At 39.6% G+C, this 12654-nt stretch overlaps 1 protein-coding gene across 1 annotated transcript in view; it reads right to left on the bottom strand.

Moving 5' to 3' along the window:
• Positions 1-12654, bottom strand: part of WDFY4 (WDFY family member 4) — a 120293-nt gene continuing 107639 nt past the window's right edge. Inside the window, exons 58-62 of the mRNA XM_059851534.1 lie at positions 7675-7854; positions 4595-4777; positions 3910-3997; positions 1594-1705; positions 1-606 (exon numbers count right to left, since the gene is read on the bottom strand). Of these exons, the coding sequence (XP_059707517.1) occupies positions 540-606; positions 1594-1705; positions 3910-3997; positions 4595-4777; positions 7675-7854 (630 nt within the window). The 3' untranslated portion in view covers positions 1-539. The remainder of the gene's footprint in view (positions 607-1593; positions 1706-3909; positions 3998-4594; positions 4778-7674; positions 7855-12654) is intronic.

The following is a 12654-nucleotide window of genomic DNA, read 5'->3' as shown; positions in this document are numbered from 1 at the left end:
TAGCTTTTCAAAAGGCATGCATATATTTTAATGCAAATTCAGGGAGAAGGGAAGAGTAAGAATGGAGATAATAATATACTTGCATGTCAGTAAAGAACAAAAATATTGGGACATACCCATTTACCTATTTGAAGCCCGAGTTTTTTTATGTCATGATATTAAAAATGCAATATGTTATCATTAAGCTGCACTGCTCTTTGGCATAATCAAGGCAGTTTTATTTGCTAAATAATATTTGTGAAATACAATGTATTATGTCAAATTCAGTATCTAAAATAACATTTTAAATACAAAAGTTTTCCCAAGACAAATACTACAAAAATCTCATGTCTATGTTCATATGTGTCAGTTTCTCTCACAACTTTGGGGTCCAGTGTCTAATTTAAATTATGCTTGACTGCAGGGTCAGTCCAACAACTCCCTTAAGATTCAGTCTCCAGTCAGAGGCTTCCAGTTTCTCTGCTTCTCCCATGCTCTGAAGGATAAATTTTCTCTCCAACCAAAGGGTTGAAAAACCAAGAAATCTTGACTGTTTCTTCCTACCCCTCCACAGACCAGCAGTAGAGTCTTCCCCAGTCATCACCAACTAGGAGCTTGGAGGAATTTCTTGAGAAAGAGAGAAAAAGACAAAGAAAACTATGTTTAAGAAGAAGACACAAACAGGATCAAGGTTTTTTCTGTATGTGCAGCAATAGGAGGATGCAATATTCAGAGGTGTACATTATCTTTAAAGTTAAAATTGAAGACCCATGTTAGAGAATATTCGGAGTTTAGTACTTCAAAGATTAAGCTTAGAATTGGATCCAAAATTTCCTAGAGTTCAGTGGGTGAGTTGGAGGCAACTTAACCAGATCAGAAGCTCTTACCCTTCTCTGAGATTCTATGGATGTTAAATAATCTGCTGTCCAGATTCAGAATTCAGACTTGTTAGCAGCATGTTCTGGCTTCAGCCAATGAAATCTCTGCTGCATGCAGTGCCACCAACACTAATGAAAGTAACCCTCACCCTGAATGTTCTCCCTTTCAATGCACATCAACATCACACTAACTGCTCTAAAGCTGAGCGTGCGGAATGCAGGAACATTTTATCAACTGTCAAAATTGCAACACTTTCAGAGAAAGAGATGGTAAGATTTTTTTCAGTACATCATAACATCCTGGAGTAGGAGATAACAACAAATATTACAGCCAGATGACTGCGGGAGGGGCTTGAGTAAACTGAAATACTGCTGGCTGTGCAAATTGAGGGAGTTGAACAACAAAGTTGTTCTTTGGCCAGAAACTTCCTGTTCACATTTTAAGGAGGTAGTATCTCCAGCAACTCCTAAGATAGGAGTTATTTCCATGTTGCAGAGATGGTGTAGCAGCTACTAAGTTCTACAACTATTCTGGCCAAAACCTGCCATTGCTTCTGGCTTGTCTCCTACCTATCTAACGACTCCCCCAACATCATTCACTGATGCACCTAGCCAGGCTAGCTTCTTGAGGGGCTGCTTTTGGCTGCAAGAGGTCTGACTGAGCTCTCAAAAGCCCCAAGCTGAACACACAGCAGGAGCCCAGCCCCAGGGCCCCTCTGCTGGGCAGTGTCCCTACCTGGACACGGCCAGCGCCGTCACCGCCGGGCTCGTCCTGCTCGCCTTGCCAGTCAGGGCAACGCTGGGGTTCAGCTCCCGACAGAGAACAAGATGTTTTCCACACTTGTTACCTGTTGTGTGGTTTAAAAATAAATATTTAGAAAGCGTCTAGGGGGCAGCACGGATGAGATTGTTATTATTTACGGTCAGCAAGTTGTTAAGTTGAGAACAAATATATTTAATCTTGGCCTGTGCTGTTGCAAAATAGGCCCATCCCAATTTAATTTGTGGCTATGATAGTTACATGTGCTGACGTGCGGCGGTATCAATTGTGTGCTAAATTGGATTTGTGTATTATTGCTTTCTAAATTGCATGCCTAGTTCAGCAAAATTGTTCATCAGTTTTCACTGGCTCTGTGCTTAATAAGATGCCCCACAATACTTTGCTGCCAGGATATAATACAGCCTATAATTGCCTAGTAAAAAGAAATTACATAAAGCCCTGGTATTATCAACTTATCTAAATCTGCTCATAACAGAACCAATAATTAAATGCTGTGGACATTTCATATACACACACATACATACACACACCTAACAACATAACTCAATCACAGTTACTCTGGTCTTTCTAATGACTGTGTTTCATATTTATTCTATTTTCTTTAATGCTCAGGATGAAATGTGGGAATATTTGGTCATTTAAAATAATCCTGCAGTCATCTGAATAGGTTAAGGGAGTACGACCCTGCTTTGATTACACCTTTCAACTCTTTAATAAAGAATGTTGCTCCTGTACCCATCTGAAAACACACAGCCTTATGCTCATGTGCAAACAGGTGTTGTCTTTACACATCACTGGATACCTGGGGTGGGCACAAATCTTTTATATATATAAAAACACAAAAAAATCATTTTCTGCTGTGCTCCCATAGATGGCTTTTAAGTCCTCATGTTAGAAAACTGCTTAAGGTATACATTTTAAAAATAGCTAAAATTTCAATGTGTTTAAAAACATGCATATGCAATTATGCCTGGAAAGACCTGCCATGGGAAGTTATAGACAGGAACTTCAGAAATTCTTAAAGGAGACTTTTCTATAGGTAAAGAAAATCCACAAAATAACTACAGAATACCACAAGATTTTAAAAAGAAAGTTAAGTGTTCTGCTTTGACTTATTGACCAAACAATCTTCGATGAGAGATGAGAACAAAAGCAAATATGAAGTTACCAATGCCAGACTATCTCACATCTGGCATCTCAGGTGTTCTTACAACTTTCCTAGAAGCATCTTGTTCTGGCTACTCTGAGGCATGACAAAAGGTTTGAGAAGCATCTGGTTAGGCCATTAAACATACAGAAGCATATTGGAAATATTTTGACATAGCAATCTAAGCAATGCTGATGCCAAGTTCCATGAACAGCACTTCTGAAGATCTCTGTGGTAATGCCCAATTACTGTATAATATCTTTTTTTTTTTTGCAGATGTTACATATATAGCTCTATATTTATGCAAATTGCATGCCTAAAATTGAAGTAATAGAAAATGTCTGTAATGAGGACCACAGCAAATAAGTGGAGTAAATTATACATAATAACACCACAATTCCTTTCTCATAGAAAAAGCGCTGGGAAGAGAAGAAAGCTGTGCTATTTAGGATGTGTCTTTAAAGCTTTCTGACAGGTTTCAGCTCCTGTATTTGTTAGAACAGAGAAGCGAGCTTGAGTTCTTTTTAGCTCCAGTCAGCACCATAGTCCCACCATCTCATTAACCTCAGCTCTGTGAGAACTCCATGGTATCAGCTTCAGCTGCACACAGCCTTGAATAAACAGCTACAAGCACTCCAAGCCTGCTGCTGGCTTCCTACCAGTTTGAAGGACTTCTGACTTCTTTTTAGGTGGCAAAGACAGCAAACCTCTCTGCTCCATCCCAGAGCAGGATCGGGCACTGCCCACTCTGCTGTGATGCCAGGATACTTTAGTACAGGCCATCAGCAGAGGTGCCAAGGCAGTGGACTTTCTGGAGCCAGGACTATTTCCAGCCACTGGTTTATAGGTTCACACAGAAAGGTGGTCTTCTGAGACAGAACCCATGGGAGAGCCTGTGAAAAAGCCTTCAGCTTCATCCAGGTGTGCTGGCTCAGTTGTGCTCTCTGTCTCCAAGTTGGGGCAGTTGCCACCCACCACTGTTGCTGGTCACAGAAAGACTGCACCAGTTGCCCACACCATCTCCCCATCACACCATGGTGCTCACACCCCCTCTTCCTCCTCCAACCAAGCAAGGCCTGCAGCACTGGGTCCCAGTGCAGCTCCAGCCCACGCTGTGGTCATACCTGTGCCACCTGGCTCTTCCATCACGCTGCTCTGCGCCCTCAGCCCAGCACCTTGCTCTGGGGTAGTGCTGTATTTCATCCTCCACAGCTGTGCCAGCGAGGGGGTAAACATGGAAAAAGCATGGATTGTAACAATGAGAGAAAGATTCAGCTCCTGCTTCCCAGCAAGGGAATTGGACTTCTAACACCAGGGTTTCACAGCTGTCTCCCTGTCTGTCACTGTGCTGCAGGGTGTCACACTGGAGGAATGTATGCAGGGAGCTGGTGTGGTTGCAAGGCTGACATGCTATTGAAAATTCCAGTAACCCAGGATGTTCAGCTACCATACTGGAGGCAGAATCAGCAGTGAATTCCTACTCATGAGAAAGTAGGTGTTAATATACTGAGATGTGAACTCTCAGAAACCATATTCAAACATTTCTGAGGAGCGAAAGAATTTTTGCTTTCAGAATCACCCCAGAACATTGTCAAAATTGTCCCTGTGTGGCAAGAAGTCCTCTTGTCAGGAGGATGAAAGCTGATAGGAAGACAATATTTTACTCTGATTTTCAATTTCTGCCCTCTGCTGCACTGTTAAGAACGTGGCAGGGGCTTTTAGTAGCTCTGTCCCTTCATTTAGAATAAAAATCTCAACCTCTGGTCTACAAAGAATCAGGATTCCTTTTCCTCTCTCCCATCCACCTACCCTCACCACTCCATCTGTGCTTCCTGTGATGATGATGCTGCGTGTGTCCCAGTCCATCACTTCAGCAAAGCAGCAGCAAACGATGTGGCAGCTGGGGCTGCAGGCAGTGCTGGTGCTTGCGAGGAGCTGGCCATTGACTGTCCACAGGTACAGGTAAGATCCCGCACAAGAGACAATGTCACCCTGGAACAGAGCAAGAGGCAAGGTCTCAAAGTCCCACACTCATCCTGCTCATAACTTTTAAATGCTGATTAGAAATTGTTGAACTGCTCTGAGGTAAATTCTGACCATAGTTTTTTCCTCTGGGCAGAAGATACAAACCAGACAAAGTAAAAATGACTTTTTTTTCCATGAAAAATTCTGACACTTCTACATCACAGAAACATGAAACAACTGTCTCAGATTTAGCAAGATAATGCAGAAAAAGGGTTTTTCCCACATTTTTAAATGAAAACATTTAATGAAATGTTCCCTTTCTGTTTTCCATAAAATCCAGGCTTTTAGTAATAAAAGCAGACTCACAGTCTGACCCAGCTACCATCAGGGACAGGAGCTGTGCACAAGCAGTGCCTAGCACATGTTCTGGGCCAGAACTAGTGCTCTTATAAGTTTTACAAATAAGCATTCCCTGAAACGAGGACGTGGCGTTCACCTGCTTAGCTAGGAAGCCTTTGGTGATTTCACAATCCTCCTCTGCCCCTCGCAGGGAGCTCACTGTCATCGCATTTCTACACCGTGTTCTGCATTTGACCAATGACCAGCTCTGCACCCAGTGACCTGCACTTGTGATGCAGAAAACATCCTTTGCACCTCTCCCCTCCATTCCATGCGAGTGCAGCCTTAGCAGAGACTGCTTATAAGGAGCAAATACACAGGTTAGTCTTTAGGGAAACACAAAGAATCCAGAGCCAATGCTGCAACTGTAAATGATCTAATCAAAACTGCATTTTGATCAAGTTATTAATTGAAATTCTACATGACTTTTCTACTCTTGATCCATAGTAAGAATCAGCTAAATAGAACCTTAACAGCGAAGTCATGTGATTCTGAGAAAGGACAGACATTTAAGTGTAGACACATTCAAGGACACATTTAAGTGTGCCCTTAAATTAGCAGCATGCATCTGGTTTAAGTCAACTAACACTTAACTTCACCCCTGCCTCATTTGGGGCCAGGGCACTTCACACTGCTGGGCAGAATTCTGGAGATAAGAAATGATAGATAGCATGTTCAAAACAGAGCTGCCAATAATTCAAGAGATTAAATTTCAGCTACCTTATCTGCATGAGAGTACATGATGTCCAGGTATTTGGCAATAATCTACAGTGCTTTTCAGGTCTGAATCAGGGATTTAAAACTAACTGAAATAATTACAGCAAGCTTTTACAATCCTCCTTAGTGTATGAACTTTTTGGGACAGTTCTTATTTTGAGTCTACACTGCACAAATACCATGGGGTTTGGATCTATAGATGGAACTTCTAGGTGTTCAAGCAACTCCCACAATCATATAATGAAGAGCCATATAGGGTTCTTGTTTCACTGTTTGTTTGTTTGTTTTTTCCCCCAAACTTTGCTTTGAACCATTCTGAATTTTTCTGGGAAAAACCCTTGCTACCCATCATGTAATTTTGTGTAAATCAAAACACTGTAGCACAATGGAAGCACTTTGTTTCTATTTTCATGTAGCTTTACATAAATATATAGAGAAGAATTAAACAAAAAATTACATTTAAGAATTAAGTGTTCTGTTTTGCTAATGTCAAAGAGAATTTTTTAATCCACAAGATATGGACCATTTTTTTTTTGCCCTTGAAGCTTCAGTCATACTTTTCTAAAGTTTTTCCTGTATTAAATGAACATTTTGATATACTGTTATCCAAACAGCTTAACCATTTGCCCTCCAACAAAGAGGAGATCAGTCATTTGGATCAGTCAGCAGACTGTTCCTGGCACAGACTGTCTCAGTTTTGGACAGTTCCAGGAGAGCAGGTACCTGAAAAGGCTGCTGTACTGGCTGGTGCAGAATGCAGAGAACTCTGGCCCCTTGGGATCTCGAGCAGCTCTGTGCCAGCCCTCCCCTTCATTTCTGAGTGCCTGGCACTGCTTCAGCTCACTTCACAAGGGACCAGCAAGATATTCTGAACTGGCCTGCTGAGGCCACTGGCCACTTTACACTAACCAGGACTGCTAGGGCTGGGAGCTGAGCTGGCACTGAACAGACAACTTAATGCCCACCCTCAAATTGCTAGCCATCAGACTGCATGGTTAATCAAGCTCTGTTAGGAGATGACTGTTTTGGCACAGACCAAGTAGAGGATATCTGCCTGGTTTCTTACTGCCATGAACTCAATTTTGTTTTTGTACAATATCCAGGATTGGATTCAACCTTGAATTGCTTGAGCTGCTAAAACTTTGTTCTAGTATATTAGCAGAGAGGAAAAAAAAAACCCACCAAGTGTGAAAGTAATATTTTTGGGAGGTAAAAGGTTGGGAGAACAAAAATCTCATCCAGTGTGTTTACAGTAAAATCCAATACAACATATTTTCCTGTTGACATACATGAAATTGTGGCCAGGCACAGACCTCAACAGATTTATACCCACTGCTATCAGGAGCTCTCCCTGCATCTGGGAGTAGAAAGGAAAGGAAAAAGCCAACAACATATCACTGCAAAGGTGTAAGGCAGTTGTCACCTGAGCTGGCAGACTGCAGTCTAATGTGTCTCAGCTGCATGAACGTCAGGAAAAATTAATGAAATAACAGGGACTACAAGGTTATGGGTGAGACAAATGCAGGAGGTCCTAAGGTAATACTTCATGCTCCATAAACTAAAAGTTGTTTAATCCTGCTATCTATCTATCCATAGATGCTTCTTAGCTACTTAGCTACTCAGTCTGAGATGTTGCTTTTAGTGCTCGCCTCTCATCATTAAGAACACTATTAGCAATCTCAGTAGAAAGAAAAAAAAATCAATGTATCCGACTCTCAGGATGTTTTTATGTTGGGAAAAGCACCCATTACATTATCATGAAATGTTCATGGATGCATCAGAAGAAAGATGATAAATGAAGATCTTACTGTTGAATTGTTGATGGCAACAGAACGGAGGCTTTCCTGGTGGGCAGGAAGCTGGTTTATGAACGTCAGCTGGTTCAGGTCCCAGATGATGCACGTTCTGTCATCAGATCCACTCACAAAGATGCTGTAGGTTACAGATGCAGCAAGGCAGGTCACTGCCTGAGTGTGTCCATACAAAGCCTGGTGGGGAAAAACCAACCAATAAACCGCAGCAGACGGTGGGTGATTTACTAGGGAACCACGGTCCTACCTCGTTTGCTTAGTAAAGAACAAGCAACGTAGTCATTCTTTGGAGAACTGAAGAGGGAATGAGGGGGAAATTCCAAAGGATATTACAGAGAATCATCCTTGTCCTCAACTCATAGTTGAAGAAAGCTGAGGTCTAAGAGATTATATGACTTGCCCAAATTATACAGGGAGGGATTCAGGCTCCTTGGCCTACTCCTCATACTCTAAGACAGTGCTTTGTGCTCAGAAAGAAAAAAAAAAGTAATTTTTCACTTCAGTCCATGCAGTTTTAACTAAAATTTATGCTTGGAAATTTTTCAATATTTAAAAAACTTTTTGAAATATGATTTGTTAAGATGCAGTTCACTAACCTTCTGAGTCTTATCTTTCTGTGTATCTGAACAAGTATTAATACATTTCTAATATTGGTTGAGGAGAAACAGCATTTATGGAGAATTCTTGCTTTAAAGCCATGTAGGAATGCCTTTCTCTTTCATCATTTCACAATATTCTTTTGTTGTTTTCGTTTTATAGGTTCAGAGACATAAGGAGTGCCCAGTTAAACTTAGCTTTATTCAAACAGTTTCTTTAAAACAGAAACATGCTGTAGCCATGATATTTTCTGAAAAATCCTTTCCTTAGGATTTTTTTCTCCTGAGAAGCTGAGGCCTCAGGAACAAAATGTAAACAATGATTATCTGCTGCTGTGGAATGCAACAGGTGGATCTGTTATTGGTCTCATGTGGTTGTTTCTAATTAATGGCCAATCACAGTCCACGTGTCCAGACTGTCTCAGTCAGACACAAGCCTTTGTTATCATTCTTTTTCTAATCTTAGCAAGCCTTTTGATGAAATCATTTCTTCTATTCTTTTAGTATAGTTTTAATATAATGTATATAATAAAATAATAAATCAAGCCTTCTGAAACATGGAGTCAACATTCTCGTCTCTTCCTCATCCTGGGAGCTCTGTGAACACAACCACAAGATGTCTTAGCCAATTTAACAGCACAGATAGAAGGCATGGGTTGGAGTATGCTGCTAACAATTGTTTTATGCAACATTCTCAAGTAACAGCAATGTAGACTTCTGCTACATAATGTCACCATGATATTTTATGAAAAATCCCTTTGCCAGGATTTCTTCTGCTGGGAAGATGGGAAGCTTCAGCTTCTCCCTGTTTTGCTGCTTTGGAATGTGGTTTGGAGAATTGTTTACCCAGCATGTGAATTGTTTTAATTTAATGACCAATCCCAGTCCAGCTGCGTCAGGACTCTGGTCAGTCACAGGTTTTTTATTATCATTCTTTTCTAGCCTTTGGTCTGTATACTTTATATATAGTTTAGTATAGTTTTAGTATATAATTTCTTATAATATAATATAATATAATATAATATAATATAATATAATATAATATAATATAATATAATATAATATAATATAATATAATATAATATAATATAATATAATATAATATAATATAATATAATATAATATAATATAATATAATATAATATAGTATAATATAGTATAATATAATATAATATAATATAATATAATATAATATAATATAATATAATATAATAATATAATATAATATAATATAATATAATATAATATAATATAATATAATATAATATAATATAATATAATATAATATAATATAATATAATATAATATAATATAATATAATATAATAATAAATCAGCCTTCTGAGAACTTGTAGTCAGATTCTCATCTCTCACCTTGTTCTGGGACCCAAAACACCACAACAACATTTTTCTCTGTAGTGCAACAGAGAAAAAATCCTTCACAACTTTCTTAAAAAGCCTTTCAGGGCTCATTTTTTAGCCACCTTACTGTGAAAAATCAGACCCACCAGTTTTATTTTTTGGTTTTCAAAGGAAATGCCTATTGCTTGCTGGCTTTCTTTTTATGACATTATTAGCACATTTTTAGATTCTATCTCAGTTCAGCATGAGGCAGGGGAGCCACATGTGCCAGATGGCTTTTCTGGACACACCTTGCCCTCTTTCCCAGCACATGAGTGTGAGGCTGAACTCTTGCTGGCTAACATGTGCTGCCACTTGCCAAGGTCATCAGGACAACAGCAATCAAACATCAATCCACTGGTGAAAAAGCTGAACTGCAGCAGCTCTGTATTACCAAAGGTCACCTGCAACTGTGAGGGATGACTTTCAGCTTGAGACTTACTCCATTCACAAGAACTGTCAACTACACATACTAGGACAAAATTAGGTCTCTAACTGTGGTTTTCAGAAGTCAGAAACACTCTCACTCAAGCATGGAAAAGAAGGCTCAGTGATAGCTTTGGGCTGGCTGTGGAACATGCTTTTACGAAGGACTGGGCATAATCAAATGCCTACGCTTGAGAACTGTGCAAGACTGCTGCAAAAAGGGCTGGGACAAGGCAGGTTCAAGGGCTCAAAATTTCCTCTCCTTTCTCCAAAGGATAAAAGAAAACATATCCAATGTGAAAGCATCCAAACTGCCAAATCAAGCCAAGCTAAGCTCTTGCACAAGCTTCACTAAAACATTTTTTCTCTTTCATTTCAACCCATGAAGATCCCACTTGACAGTGAAACACTTTAAACACAAGCTGAGTGTGGAAGAGATGGACAGACCTGCACACAATTACAGTATCAGCTTCAACCCAGCGGTCTCAATTCACATCCATGAAAAAAAGTCCCATGCTTTTGACTCTCTACATCTTTTCATTATCACTCTGCAAAGATTGACAGATTTTTCCTTAATAGGAAATATCCTGCAGCATATTCACATAAAGATCTCGAGGCCTATCTCCAAGGTATTTTAACAAATATCAAAAGACAAAAAAGAAAGCCAGCTTCACTGCAAGGATGTTTAGTCCATGAAAACTTAAACCAAATTTGACCATTGAACTTAACCGGCTGACAAGGACACAGACATGCTCCACACCTTCCTGAGAGGTCTGTGAGGCAGAGAGGACACCTTGCTCAAGGGTTTTGCTTGGCCCAGAAGTTCTGGTGACTGGATTGCACAGATCCCTCTGCTAGTAAAGTGCATGGATCAATACTGAGGCAATTATGCTCAATCTTTAGTGTTCCACAGAACTGTGGAAGCAGATCCCACTAGAGAGGCAAAAGCTACTTTTTTTCTGCAGAAATATAGTTTCTGTACTTTACTACATTCCAAACCAGAATGTGTCAGTCCCACGAGACAGCTGGTAAGTGAATATCATCCACTTTATAGCACATAAGCTGTTCTTAAGCAAAGCTCACTCTCTCAGGAAATTTTTTGTTCAGCAGAAAAAACAGCCACCATGAAACAGTGAATTACAGGAAAGCAGAGAGTAATTCACTGGAAGACATTTAGAACCATAGTTCAAGTTTACATCCAGTCCAGACAGTCATAAAAAGGAAAAAAACCTCTGCTGGCAAAGAAAAGGAAAAAAAACAAAATTTGTAATTGCATGATCTCATCCCACTTTGTGGATTTTGGGTAATACCAAATTAATCACAGCAGAACACATCAGCAAAGCTGATTTTAGATTGTTAAAGAGAAAGACATTATAATGCAGATGAAAGACAGCCTCTTTGGCTGCCTGAAACTCAGACTGACCCCCCTAACTGGTATTGTTTAGTTGCTGATGAAAATTATTGCTTATCATTTTCTCTGCTGCTATTTCTTCCATTTCTATATTCATGTCCTCCTTTGTAACAATAAACAGCTGGATTAAAAGGTTATTAGATCTTGTCTCATATTTCTGTGTTCTACAGCATTTAACATCACAAACCTCAAAAGAGAGGCTGCTCTAAAACAGTTTCCCCTGCTAATTTCAATACAAATTCCAACAGGAATTTCTGATAAATTAAGATCAAAATACTTCTCTGGCATTACAGCAGACAATGAAGTTTTCACTTCATTTAATGATAAATAAAATATGTTTTGGCTTAAGGTAGGAAGAGCACTGAAATATCTGAATACCCTTCCAGAACAAACAAACAGAAGAAGCTTCAAACACTTGGAGACCTTTGTGATCAATTAACCCTTTGTCTGCCTAAAAGTAGCAGACTTTTTAATCAAGAGTATCTTCATTTCTTTAGGGAAGAAGGGGCCCATGCTGTCTTCCAGATATGATAGTGGCATACTCTAGCATACTCTAGTTCTACTTGCAAAGCTGAGAACTCACCATAGCTGAACCACACAAATCTTGCATGAGAATTCAATTTTGTAAATGAAATAGCATGTATACAGGTGGCTGGTGACTATAGATGAGCTATAAATCAACAACCACTTCAAGGCTTTGGATAATGACAACAAAAACTATAGCATTCCTATTGGATGCATCCCTTCCTCACAGAGTGACAGATAAACCTTTTATGTTCTGAATTCAGGCTGAGAAAAAAAAAATCAAGAACTTTTCCTGGCTGGGGCTTCATCTCCACTAGCTAAGTTTGTAGGACATTTTAGAGATCCTGTCCATTGCTGTAGCAGCCCAGAACAAATTATAAGCATCTCCAGGTGATACTTGTTTTTGAATATAACCCAAGGGCTGCACTTCAAGAGAGGAAAATATGCCTTATCTTCATTATTTCTTTTATCATTATGAACTTTGAAAATGCTACTAAAGGGAAAAATTCCACCAAGTGGCACTCATAGCTATGAGCTGTTGGTATAAGGCATATTATCAGCTCCTGCCCTGATGCAGGCTGTCACATGCTTATTACTGCTTTTTTCCTGCCTTCTTATT

Source organism: Haemorhous mexicanus, chromosome 7 (assembly GCF_027477595.1).
Source record: "Haemorhous mexicanus isolate bHaeMex1 chromosome 7, bHaeMex1.pri, whole genome shotgun sequence".
NCBI lineage: Eukaryota > Metazoa > Chordata > Aves > Passeriformes > Fringillidae > Haemorhous > Haemorhous mexicanus.
Note: the sequence above shows the minus strand (reverse complement) of the source record. Positions and strands in the feature narration are given on the sequence as shown.